The sequence below is a fragment of the Hemicordylus capensis genome, chromosome 1 (genome assembly GCF_027244095.1).
Source record: "Hemicordylus capensis ecotype Gifberg chromosome 1, rHemCap1.1.pri, whole genome shotgun sequence".
NCBI classification, from domain to species: Eukaryota; Metazoa; Chordata; class Lepidosauria; order Squamata; family Cordylidae; genus Hemicordylus; species Hemicordylus capensis.
Window position 1 is genome coordinate 349,979,789 of NC_069657.1, and position 13,687 is coordinate 349,993,475.

General features: G+C 44.6%; 1 protein-coding gene across 1 annotated transcript in view; it reads right to left on the reverse strand.

Annotated features, from left to right (window-relative positions):
* SGK1 (serum/glucocorticoid regulated kinase 1) overlaps positions 1-13,687 on the reverse strand; it is a 106,293-nt gene that overhangs the window by 60,185 nt on the left and 32,421 nt on the right. The window contains exon 2 of the mRNA XM_053287944.1: positions 1,488-1,703. Coding sequence (XP_053143919.1) covers positions 1,488-1,703 — 216 coding nt within the window. The remainder of the gene's footprint in view (positions 1-1,487; positions 1,704-13,687) is intronic.

A 13,687-nucleotide genomic window follows, 5' to 3' on the forward strand; every position in this document is an offset into this window, starting at 1 on the left:
CGGAGGCCAAAAACATGACCGCTGTGTGTACATAAAGGGCTGAAATGGGCTTGAAGGGCTGAACTGGGCTCAGGAGACTCAGGGGGGTCAGCAGAGGTAGGGGGAGCCACTGCAGCCCCCCTGTGGCCACCACAGCCTCTCCCTCACCCACCAGTGGGAGTAAGAACTTCAGTTTTACTGACTAATATATCACTTAGGGAAGTCCCCTGCCCCCCTTGAACTGGGCTGAACCAGCTCAAATTCGAGCCAAGCCAGGCTCCAGCCCAGAGGGAGGTAGAACCGAACCAGTTGAGTCCACTTTGAATCTGGTTTGGATTTGAACCAAACCAGAAAAACTGGTTTTGTGCACTTCCCTACATGATTGTGCAGGTCCTTTCCATCCGATTCCTTCCTACAAGATGCTAATTAGGTGGGAAAGAGCCCTGCAATTAGATGCATCCACACAGCGGCTTAATTGAGTCACACCTACACACATTCCCCTGAGGTGTGGGATCAGACCATGGTGTAGCGGTTCCCATGCCTCTAGAGGTGTGTGTGGGCTTGAATCTTTAAGTCTAAATATCACATTAGTCTTCAGATGTCAATGCTCAGTTGTGCCTGCTGACCTATGAGCAATTCCTATTCAAAATCTGCATGTGCACACTGATATTTTAACAGACCCTTCAAATAATGTGGCAAGAATATGGAATGCTATTTCTTCTTTGTACCTCCCTCTGCTGTAGGGTTTCTTAACCTTGGGTCCCCAGATACTGTTGGACTACTACAACTATTATCTCCATTTGTGGCTGGGGATGATGGGGGTTGTAGTCCAAAAACATCTGGGGACCCAAGGTTAAGAAACCCTGCTCTGCTGACTAAACATCTTCTCTTTATTGTGCCTTTAGCAAAGAAAACCTCATTCTGCTAAATCTTTTCCATATGATTGTGCCAATCTAATGAAAATCAGTAACTGAGGCCTTTTCATGTAGTGTGCGGAGGAATGCCTACGATTTACAGCTGGCACAACAGTTTACTCAGTTTTCTTTCTTAAATTATTTTGTTAAAAGATCATTCTTTGGGGGAAAGTAATAATTTTAGCCCAGGTTCTGCAAAATAATTAGATTTTACTACAGCCAAAATGTTTATTTCTCTTGTGCTGCCTTTTCCCATTCCTGGCCGACATCCAGATTAACAGAGAAAACCCACAGCACATGCTCTAGGGGAGCAGTGATTTTCATGCATCTCCCTTCCCTCCGTAGCCCTCTATGATTCCCAGAAATATATCCCTGATAGCTGTAAGACCCTCCAGGACATATTTTTGTGAGTCACATTAGTTACAAAGAGAAGGGGAGATCAACAAAAATCAGCTCTCCCTTGGAGTCCCTACCCATGTGCGTTGTTAGTCTGGATGTCAATCCCTGTTTTCAGGCACCTTAAAAATCCCTCATAAGCAAATCAGAAACTTGCATATTCATACAGGGATAGCATGTGAGGCAAGGCTTGCTTACTTTGCAGCTTCTGTGGCCTTCCCAGGAACATGACTCTGTGTCCTGAGGGACAACTCCTCTTTGAAAAGCATGGTCACTGAAGCACATCTGGCATAATGGAGACTCAATGTCAGGCTCCCCTTGAGGTATATGCATCACAGTGGACCCCGGATATTTGAGGCTGCTTGTCTGATGCTTTTCCATGCTGACCATTGGACTCTTAATCCATCTCCGTACCTATAAAGACAAACAGATCCTCGGTTTACTTCCTTCTTGTGAATTATCGTCCGTGGTGGCTGTCAGTTCAGAGCAAATTTTGATAATCAGATTGTGATGAACAACATTTGGACTTCACTTTGGAGAAAACACACAAAAAACAGCCTGAGTCTAGAAAAAATGAGATAAAGAAAGAATTAACAACACTGAACTTGGCAGAAGCCTTGTTCATTCAGAACACACGTTTTGTACATATTCAGTGTAATATGCCATTATATTTGGGTTTTACAAATGTTATTGTCAATTCTCATTCAGCTTACAACATAGCAATCTTCGCATAAATGACACTCCCTTTGTATCCTCATTACTTTGTGTTATGTTGATGCCCCACTCTTGGCAACAGAGACTGCAGAATTAGAAAGTGCTGATTCTGAGTTCCTCCTTTTTTCCTCTGTCTTCGGCAGCTCCTTGCCCTGTGGGACCCCATTACACTGTGTATACAGATGCTAAATTTACCAACTATACCACATTTTCAAGGCCTCACATTTAATATGTGTGTGTGTGTGTGTATTCTCCTTTTTGTGAGAATACATTCATTTGTGATCTACAAACCACTTTAAATGGGTCTAGTTCATCTGCAGATCAACCCAGTGGATTTGTTTTCCCCCAGATGAACACTATTCTTATGAATATAAAGGAAACAGTAGCCCTATTCTGGCATCACTACTCTTGCATTCAGTGAATGCATGAGGGAGGGAGGGAGGGAGGGAGGGAGCTGTTCCAGCTAGCCACACAACCTATGTCAGTGCTGGCTGGATATCTGGCCGCCCATAACCCATAAATTCAGCATCATTTGCAAAGGGAAACATTGAGCAGGCTGAGGGTTCTGCTGCATAATTTGGAGCTGTGACCAGCCAGGGTTCCATATCAAATAGATCAGAGCTGCACAACTTTGGCCCTCCAGTTGACTACAGCTCCCATAATCCCCAGCCACAGAGGACAATAGTCAAGAGTGGTGAGAGTTGTAGTCCAACATCTGTAGGAGGGCTGAAGTTGTGCCATCCTGAAATAGAGGAAGCCTTTGTACGTTTGGTGCTGCCCCTTGCAGACCATGCTGAATGTATAGACACCACATGGCCAACCAACATGTCAGTATGGGGTGCCATGGCTGGATGGTGTACATGTGTCCCCTTCTCATATATTCACTGAATGTGGGGATGACAATGACTGAATAGTGTTAGTAAAATGGTACATTTGGAGTCATTGGGATAAACCTTCATGTGCCCCAGGGTCTGGGGTGAGGGTCTGTTTTTGCCCCTTCTCAGCTGTGGAAATGGTTAGAACTTGTTTATTTTGTCCCACAGAATTCACTGAAAACAACCGAGATACTGCCCCACATATACAGCACTACCCTGCATCAGGACTGGTGCAGGTTTTGGTGGGCCTGAGCAAAGTCCCCCATGGAACCCAGCCTCCAAGCAGCAACTAGTTGCCATACATCATCCATCCAGTGGAGCCTACCCCCCCCCCCACCCAAACACACCCCATGGCGCTTGGCACAGCAAGCTTAGCAGCAGAAACTCCTTCTTCTTGATGTATTTCTAAGTCTTCTAAAATGGTGCCATCATGGGCGGCATTACTGAAGAAGGAGCTGCCACTGCCTAAACTCCCCTTGTTGGGTCTTTGTGGGTTTACTGTGGGACAGCAGTGATAGCATCTCCTTCTTCTACAGCACTGCTGACTGCGGGGGTGCCATTTTAGAACTTCTGGATGCACCACTCCTGAATACATACTGTATGCAGCCATGACACAAGAGAAGCTACCACTGTTGCCTGATCAGATTGCCAGGGCCCAGTGGTGGTGGGAATTTAGGGAGCAGCAGTGAGTGCTCCTCTTTTACTGTTGCCATTTGTGGCTGGACCAGCAGTGCTATTAGGTGATAACAGTTCAACTTGCAAGTGAGTTGCTCTGTCACAATCTCCCCTCACCCTTCTCATTTGTGAAGGGCCTCTGAATCATCATGGAGGCCTCTGCATCATCAAAGGCTCCTGACCAGTGCCCCAGCTGGCCAATTGCTGATGCTGGGCCTGCCTGCATCCCCCCTTGCTTGAGAACAAGGGATTTGAGGATTGAAGGCTAAACGAGGGATGACCCCAAGCCCTGTCCACACAGGATCCTAATGCCTTTAGTATTCATGGTGTCTGTTGCCTTTCTAATTCAGAAGGTTCTCCCCACTGAGCCACCAAACTGCATTTAAACTCCCGGAACTTGAAAAACAATGTTAATAGTTGAAATGAGTCTGTCAAATGGAATTGATCTTAAAGCAGCTCCACAGGGTTGCTCAGCTGATGAATGAGAAAAGCTCTCAATGATCAATTGATTCAAAAAGTGATAGCACTTGAACCCACTTCCTGTGTGCACATAGTGTAAGTCGGCAAAGAATTTGGGGGGTGGTTTGTTCTGGATGCAGCACAGCCAGATTCATGCTGCAAATTAGGAAGTGGACCGTTTCATGAATCATCATGCTATTGTAACAGCGATGAGAGTGCAGCCCGGCAACTGGTTGCCAAGGATGCATGGTAAACAAATACTAAGAAAGGTTTCATTGGTGATTCTGATCAGTTGTTCAGTTCAAATTTGTTGTGTTGTGTTGGTCTTTGGGCAATCACACCAACATGTCTCTCTATGGACACAAAGCAAATAAATTGACTCATCCTTCAACGAAGTAAAACAATATTTTTTCCATGCTTTCTCGTTTTGCATTCTTTCCCCTCCAGGACTGCCAGTTTCTGTTGATTAGTTTGTAATTTTACTTGTTTGATATTTCAGTTAGACCTTCGTGCTTTTGTGCCCTTCATGAGCCCTTGGAGATAGGTACATCGCTTTCATACTGTCTGGACTTTTCCAACAAAGCACAGGATTTAAAACACACAGTCTCTCACACATACTGGAATGCTGAGTGAAATCATTTTTCCATGATGCACAACCAAAATGTGTTTTTGATCTATCTTCTTCTGTTTTTACAATTCCTACATTCCTCAATAGGGTACAAAGTCTGTTTTTCATGCAGAAGCATTTATTTGTAGGGAGGGGTATTTTGCCTGCAGACAGGTGCTTTTTGTTTGTTTTTTAATGCTTTTTGTTACAAGAAGTGCAGTTTGGTTGGATTCTATTGTTTCATTGTTTTTGTTTTTGTTTTCACTTTGGCAGGTTTCCATGGTATTTGTTTTGCCAGAGATAATGGTTTCTGTGATTTGTTAAGCACATTGTTAAGGATGAAATCATAAATGCAAGTTTTGACCTATTTACCAAGGTTTGGTATCTTGACAAGAAAAAAATTCTTTTCTTGGACAATGATACAATTTATTTTCCAACTCAGTCAACTTATCAAAGGCACTGAATGTTGTGTAGTTTTGCAAGGATGGAGTAAATCTGAGCCTTATTAAATCTGTCTTGCAAGCAGATGGAAACTTTATCCTGATGAATTTTACTAGCCTGTTTTCATACATTTTCACATGGCTTTTGGTGTCTATTTGAAGATATGAATTATCTGGAATCAGAACTTCTCAAACTTGGGTATCAGAAGCTTGACCAAGTCAAGAAAACATGAGTGAGAGCCTTCTGATCCAGCATAACTACTTCCCTCAAGCCTAGCAGCTGCTAGATCAAGCTTTCCTGCTTCTGGTTCATTACAAAAACAAGTTCTAGGAAGAACTAATCTGCCTACTTTCCTTTCACTATCCCTACAACTGGATTAAATTTGGTCCAAATTGGTGAGGCAGTTCACAAATTAGCCCATTTGCACCTCAAACATTCATGCATCTGCCATCTTGAAGGGGGGGGGATTTACATTATCACAATGTGTTTGAGGTGTCCCTGTGTCCCTACAACTGTACCAAATTTGGTCCAAATCAGTTCCCACTTGCACTTCAAACATTTACATATCCACCATCTTGAATCAGGATGGATGACATCATTACAAACCACACCACTGAGGCATCCCTTATGTGTCCCTACACCTGTAGCAAATTTGGTTCAATCAGTTAGGCAATTCACAAGTTAGCCCAATTGCCCGTCAAATGTTCACACATCTGCCATCTTGAATCAGGGTTGATGACATCATTACAAACCACACCATTGAGGTATCCCTTATGTGTCTCTACGCCTGTAGCAAATTTGGTTCAAATCAGTTAGGCAGTTCACAATTTAGCCCAATTGTGCCTCAAATGTTCATACATCTGCCATCTTGACATCAAGTGCATGACATCATTATGTCATGCACGTGCATGACATCATTACAAACTACACCACTGAAGTGTCCCTATGTGACACTCACTACAACTATACCAAATTTTGTTCAAATAGGTTAGACAGTCCACAAGTTAACCCATTTGCACTTCAACCATTCATGCACCCGCCATTTTGAATTAGGATGGATGAAATCATCACAAACTATGCCACTGGGGCATCCCTAAGTGTCCCTCCAGCTGTAGCAAATCTGGTTCCAATCGGTTACAGGGTTTACAAGAAAGCTCACTTGCGCCTCAAAAGTTTACGTGTCTGCCATCTTGAATTTGGGTGGATGACATCATCACAAACTATGCTGTTGAGGTGACCCTATGTGTTCCCACAACTGTACCTGATTTGGTTGATATTGGTCCAGGCATTGCAAAGTTTGGGGCATTGGGGGGACCCACATGCTGATGGACACATGGACACACACACGGAATGCTGGGTGATCTCATAAGCCTATGCTAAAAACACACAGAAACATAGTAGGGATGAGTCAGAGAACAACCTCTTGCTTCCCTCCTTTGAGCAGTAAGCTGAGGTACCTTAGCAGGTAACACAAGCAGCCACTTCAGATTGGCAGCACTGCCTTCCTGCAATCCATAACCAGATACTCTGTGGGCCTTACAATGACATTAAAGCTGCACATTTACTTGGGACCAAGTCTCATAGGAACATAGGAACTGCCATATACTGAGTCAGACCATTGGTCTATCTAGCTCAGTATTGTCTTCACAGACTGGCAGCGGCTTCTCCAAGGTTGCAGGCAGGAATCTCTCTCAGCCCTATCTTGGAGAAGCCAGGGAAGGAACTTGAAACCTTCTGCTCTTCCCAGAGCGGCTTCATCCCCTGAGGGGAATATCTTGCAGTGCTCACACATCAAGTCTCCCATTCATTTGCAACCAGGGCAGACCCTGCTTAGCTATGGGGACAAGTCATGCTTGCTACCACAAGACCAGCTCTCCTCCTTCTATTCAGTATAACTTACTTCTGATTAAGCATGAAAAGGATTCAGCTGTTACAGATTAATCAGTGTGTGTGTGACACTGCAATATAGGGACCAACTGGCTTTGTGTTTCTGTATTTATACTGGGCAGCAAAGCAAGGCCTCAAACCAAGAGAGATTTCAAGTCTCTACTAGCCAATACACTCTAGTATTTTACAAGGCCACTCCATTCCTCCTAGCAACTCTCCCCTGCTAACTGGGCAAAGAAGCACTTTTTAAAGGGGCGGCTTTTTTATATTTAGCAAAGAGATAGCAACTATCCTTATTTAGTCCAGCACAGCATGTCTCCCAGTGCTTGTTTACTAGTGTCTCTTTTTTATTATTATTGTGAGCCCCTTTAGGACACGTAACAATCATTTCATCCCTTTTGCTACGTATGCCACCTTGAGAACCTTTCTGCTGAAAAATGGTAGATCAATATTCTAAATAAAAAATAATGCTGCCAGGGAAATTTGCAAAAATAAAAAATCTATAGAATTCTGTGTATCACTCCAAATAGCATTCTGATGTTCAGTTTATGGAAAATATGGATGAGCAACAATATAGCAATAAATTGAACCAGCAGAACCTGCACAAAGCATCTGTGCACTAGTGTACTCAGCCTTTGGCTCCCCCCACTTGCCCATTCCTCCTCCCTGTCACCCGTTCTTCCCTCCCCCCACTCGCCAGTCACTCGCTCTTTCCTCTCCCCACTCACCCATTCCTCCCCCTGTTCACTGGAAGCCCGTTCTTCTCTCCCCCCGCTCGCCAGTTGCCCGTCCCCCCCCTCACTTGCTGATCACCCGTTCCTCTCCCCACTTCCCCTCTGGGCCACTTTCTCTTCCCGCCTGCCCGCCTGCCTGCCCATTGGCCTTATCTTTGCCACCGCTGTCACTTTCCTCTCCCACTCCCAGCAGCTCACTTGCAAACTCTTGCAAGAGCTGCCATGCATGGGATTAGCCATGGGTATGTCATAGCGAATTATATAGAGAGATGCTTACACATCTTACAAACTCCAATTCCCATGCTGCACTATATACAGATGCGAACAATATTTTTCAGTTTATATAATGTAAAGATTCCAAATTCCATGCTTCAGTGTGAATGCCAATATGCAACAACTTCAGGGACCTGATACAAACCTTACACAATATATATGTAATGTCCAATTAACTTTGTCTGGCCCACGGAAAACAGAATTAGCCACAGAATTCTCCTGAAGGTTTCAATCTAGGCCCATTCCTAAAAGATATGTATCTTATTCTAAAGATACATAGAAGCTATTCTGACAGTCACTGAAAACTGGGCTAGGGGAGCCCAGCCCAGTTTTTGGTGATCATCAGAACCACTGGGCTCACAGGCAAGCCTGGTGGTTCCACAGCAGCAGCTAGCCCGCCTGACAACCCCTCTTCTGGAATGAGATTAACGGAGCAAGTGCTCCATTAACCTTGTTTTTCTGCTCCTGTGGCAGCCGTGGCTGACACACTCGGGGGTGGGAGGGGAAGCGCACTCGCCCAGTGCCTTCCTGGGGTTTGGGGTGCTGGGGCACTGCACAGCAGTGCTCCCCTTCCCCAGTCCCCAGAGCTCCTGGCAGAGCTGTGGCGGAGCGTGGGAGTACCCGACAGGAGCAGCCACTCGTCTGGGCGGCCGATCTGGCTGCCCAACAACAAGCAACTGCTTGTGTGTGGGGAGGGAGGCCTAAGCCCGCTCTCGCCGCACGAACCCTCCTGGCGCTTCACACTAACCGTGCGAAATGCCTCATATTTAGATTAAGATACATCTTAATGTTACCCCGAGAACCACTGGCTGGCATTTAATCCCCATTTATTCTGATGTTTCCTCATTAATATGTATTTATTTCTGTTTGAAAACAGAATTATTAATTATTTTTAACCAATGAAGCAAGTACTTGAAGAGGAACATAGCCATAAAATGATCAAGGCCATTTTTATTGCCGTTGGATGGGTTAAGAAGGCCAAAATGAATGGAAAACTTGAAGGCTTTAAGAAACAGTAACAAACTCTTACCGCTGACTCCAAAATCCTGCAGAAATATTCATCACATCCAGCTGATGTAGATTTGCCTACCCTATTGCTGGAATCAACTAAACCCGATTTATGAATGTTTGGCTAGGGAAGGCAAGGCTCGGGTTCACATGTGTTCAGCCAAGACCTCTGTGGTTTGTTAGTTTAGTAGAAGTAGTTTAGGTTTCAGTCCCATGAACTGCTCCAAATGAACCCCACAACCCACAAAAAGGTCTTAAGGTCAATTAACTCGAGGCTGAATTTGGCCGAAGGTTCCTGGAAGCTGAGCAGACTTTGAAAATGCTTGCATTTTAGAAGGCAGAGATAACAAGTTCTTGGTATACTTGTTAGCCGTACCGCCAGTTTTCAGAAATGAAACCCACCTTGTATTATAGTTATCTTAAACAATTCAGCAAAACATGCACCTATTATTACTGGAACATACAGTGGAAAAAGTGGGTAATCTAACATTGATATCTGTCCAAGAACATTTAAAATGCAGTCTTGGAGCTCTAAAGAAAAAAAAAAGTTGGCTGTTTCTTTATTGTATGAAAGCCAAGAACAGACTTGAGGGGGAGAATTGCTTCAGCCGCACTGGAGAACTGTCATGCTTTTACTGCTGGAACTTTGGACGTTCTCCTGCTGCATCAACCCACTGTAAAAAGAGGTGAATTTTCATGTGAGACACCATCTTGGCCATGAGAGTGCAAGAACTCAATGCCCTGTAAGGAAGTCCGAATAACACTTGGTTCCGCTGACACAGAACCAAACTGTTGCCCTGAAAATGTGAGCTGAGCGGATGTATGGTTTGGCTTGTTATGAAGCAGTCATGCTTCACAACATGCCCTGCCTGCATCCATACTGACCATGCTGCCATGTAGGTGCTGTGCCAGGTGTTTGGTCCCTGGGCCTAGGTCACAGAAATCTAACAAAGCACAGGTGGACAGGATTGTTCACCAGCTGTAAAGAGCATCAAAGTAGTACCTGTGGGAAAGGGGTATGATAGTCTAGAGAAGAATAAGCTGAGAAAGAGCAAGTAGGTAGTAGACAGAGAAGGCCTTGTGTAACACTCTGGTTGTGCCGTGCTGAAAAGGACCACTCTGGCTTCCCTTGGTGATGAGTTGCTCAGACATATGGGAGGAGAGCTGGTCTTGTGGCAGCAAGCATGACTTGTCCGTTAGCTAAGCAGGGTCTGCCCTGGTTACATTTGAATGGGAGACCACACATGAGCACTGTAAGATATTCCCCTTAGGGGATGGAGTCACTCTGGGAAGAGCATATAGGTTCCAAGTTCCCTCCCTGGCATCTCCAAGGTAGGGCTGAGAGAGACTCCTGCCTGCAACCTTAGAGAAGCCTCTGCCAGTCTGTGTAGACAATACTGAGCTGGATGGACCAATGGTCTGACTTGGTATATGGCAGCTTCCTATGTTCCTATAAGAACAGCAGCAGATCCCAGAGGTTATATTGTAGAAGTAGAATGTGGTTGTTTCCTCATGATCACCTAACTTCATGACTGTGCCCAAAGGATTCTGCCAGGTGGTCTGCCAGATCAGCTCCTTGCTCCATTGGAACAGTAGGTAAGAAGAGCTATTGGATGTAGCTTTTTTGAGCCACTCTCTCTTTGGTTCTTACATGATCCCCCAGACCAGCAGCACAACAACCGGACCTTCTAAAACTCAAGCCTGAACCACACGTTACTTTCATCATGGGAACTGGCACTGTGTGGGGAGGTTCCCATCCTCTCAATAATATTGTTTAAGCCATTTATGTCAGGCACATCATGTAGTGAGTTTCTCTGGCCATCCCCACCATTAGTGGCTGCTGCGCCTGCTGGTGGGCATGGGAAACATGATGGCTTTTAAATGATATTGCTCAGGGAGGGGCAGCTCAGGAAGGAGATGCTGAACCCTGTGGTGAATATGAGCTGGGCCCCACTCATACATACCATTTTGGAATGCCTGAGATACATAGTTCTTCCACCACGAAAAAGGAATAGGAAGATTATTTTTAAAAACCGCTTCTATATTAGCACACTCTCATCTGCTTTTATCTGGACTTAAAAACATCCTCTTTCATTTGTGAATGTCTTTGTACTCCTGGCTTTGATGAAAAATGCCATCCTGTCATGCCAAAGATTGTTCTTGAAGTACTTGGGCACAGAACCAGAATCCATATAGATTTCTTTTAAGAAGCCGTTCATGCCATTCCAGGTTACACAAGTCCAGTTAATGGCTCAGTTATGGTAAGTTGACAAGAGGAATATTGTCAGTAGAGTCTGCTTGGGCTGGGTTAGGGTTGGACAGCCATACATGATTCATCCTAACCCACATTAGAACTGGGCAGGCTCAGATTCTCTCACTTGCCACTAAGGCAGCTATGCCAACGGCACTTTTTGCAAGTAGGCATTTTGTCTTGCTACAAGGCACTCTCATATTTGCAAAATGTTAATATGGGGTTCCTTCCTTATTTCACATGGCTATTTTTCTCAGGTTTCTTGGGATTTTGTTTTGTTTTTGACAATATGATATCCAGCCACGTTAATCCCTTAGTCTAGAAAACTGCCAAATGTGTGATTAAGGGAGATTTGACGAGTCACGGGATTATATATTTTTCCCATTCACAGCTTTTCCTGTTATGTAATCATAAGCAGATATAGCTTTTCATTTAATGTGGTTCATTTGCCAATGGCATCTGTCAGTTCAGCACACTTGGGGATTCAGTCGGCTATTTATGCCTCAATTCATAAATCCATCTCATTCACAATCGCCAAGAGCAATGTTTCCCATGAGATAACCATGTCCCAACATTCTGCCTGCTGTCAGTGGTTACCATCGATCAATCAAAATGATTGCTCTATATGTTTTGAGGGCGGCAGTCCTGTGCACACAGCTTGCCACTGAGGAAAATGCACATTGTTTCGGGATGCTAAACCACGTCCAGAATAACCTTACCTGTGAAAAACAGTTAGAAGATGCTGCTTCTTAAGGCAGAGTCTGCTAGCTTATTTCTGCATTATGTTTTTACATACACTTTCCAAGATATTAGACTAGGTGATATGCCTGTTGGATGATTGGGTCCTTTGACATAGTTTTGGTAAATGTGAATATGAGCAGCCACAGGGGGCCCCATCCTTCAGTGGAGTTTTTAACCCTTTGCTTCACTATGGTTTCATTGGTACCATGTGAGTTTTCCTCTCAGGGCAAAGAGCAGTTGGGGGGGCATGGAAAGGGACCATAATGGGCTAAAGCTATAATGCCCCCCTCCCCTCTACTGCAGTCCCAGTCCCAGACAGGTAGCTGTCCCTTGTGTCAGTCACAATGCCAACTGCCTCCCTACTCCAAAACATTTTAAAGTGTTTAAAAACTGTGCAAAATAACCTTTTATCTTTTTTTAAAGTGCCAAACCAGTGCCTGATTGGGTAAATATGCCAGGGAGCAGGAGGAGAGGAGGAGGAGGACAGCCTCCTTGAAGCATGGGAAAGAGGGATGGGCAGGAATTGGCAGCCAGGATTCAGTTCACAGGCTGCACATGGGTCTTACAGGAGCAATTGTGAGAGGGAAAGCAGAGCTCACTCCACAGCCAAAAAGCCCACACCCATTCCAGTTCACAAGTACATCCCTATGTACTTCTAAGCACATTTTTTCAAAAGGGAAAAAAAACCCTTTAAAAGAAAGAGTCCTAATAGAGTACTCTTTCCTGCCATTTCTTTTCTTTCTCTAGAAGGATTATGATGGATGACCTAAGCTTTTTTTAACCTTACGGTCAGAGGTGCATCAAGGTAATTTTGGAGCCTGAACCTAAAGGCCTTTGGAGGCTCCCTTCCCTTGCAAATTAAGCATCATCATGCTCGGCCGGGTGACCACACCACCTGGGATAGGCTAAAGAGGATTGGGGGGGGCAGGTGCTGTAGAGGCCCTGGACATAGGCCCCGAGGTCCAGGGGTAAGAGTGCCTCTGCTTAAAGTTGATATTCTGATCTCCTGAAAAATGGTCTATTCTCTTGAAACCCATTTGCACTGCTGGGCACTACTTTGGGGGGGGGCAGAGAGTTCTACAGATCAACCATGAGTTCCCCACCCCCAAATAATCAGGGAATTCTCAAATCCTGCTGTAGGTGCATGCTGTGAGTGCTCATGTCCTTCCCTCTCCCAGTGTAGTGGGATGCCTTTCCCTAACTGCATGGGGAAGTTAGTCCAAACTGCTCCCCTACATGCAGCCCAAATACTAATTATTATTAGTCTATTGCTAATTTAATACTAGTTTATTATACTATATAGTATTCAGACAGTGCTTCCCCATGTAAATAGGAAAAGGTGCCCCTGCACATTAGGAGGAGGGAAGGCCATGTCACAGTGCTCATATGTCCTCATCACGTGTGGCTGGGCCAGTCAGAGAAGTATCATCCAAACTGTTCCCAAGGTAGCTACAAATGTAGAAAGAAGGATTTTGTTTAGTAAATCACAGAGGGAAGAGTGCCAATTTGCAGACATGCATATATACATATACTTGTGTTTCGGGCTGGAGTCTAAGCAACAATTTTTAAGAGAACAGAGCTTGTTGGAAAGAGGCATCACTTGCCATTGGGTATACCATTGCCTCTGTTTTTTTTGTTTTGTTTTTTTTAAACATGTTTCCAAGCTCCAAAATGTGCCATTCATCTGCCTAGTCTTGGATTTTTTCTATCACAGAGCCAGTATGCATGGAACT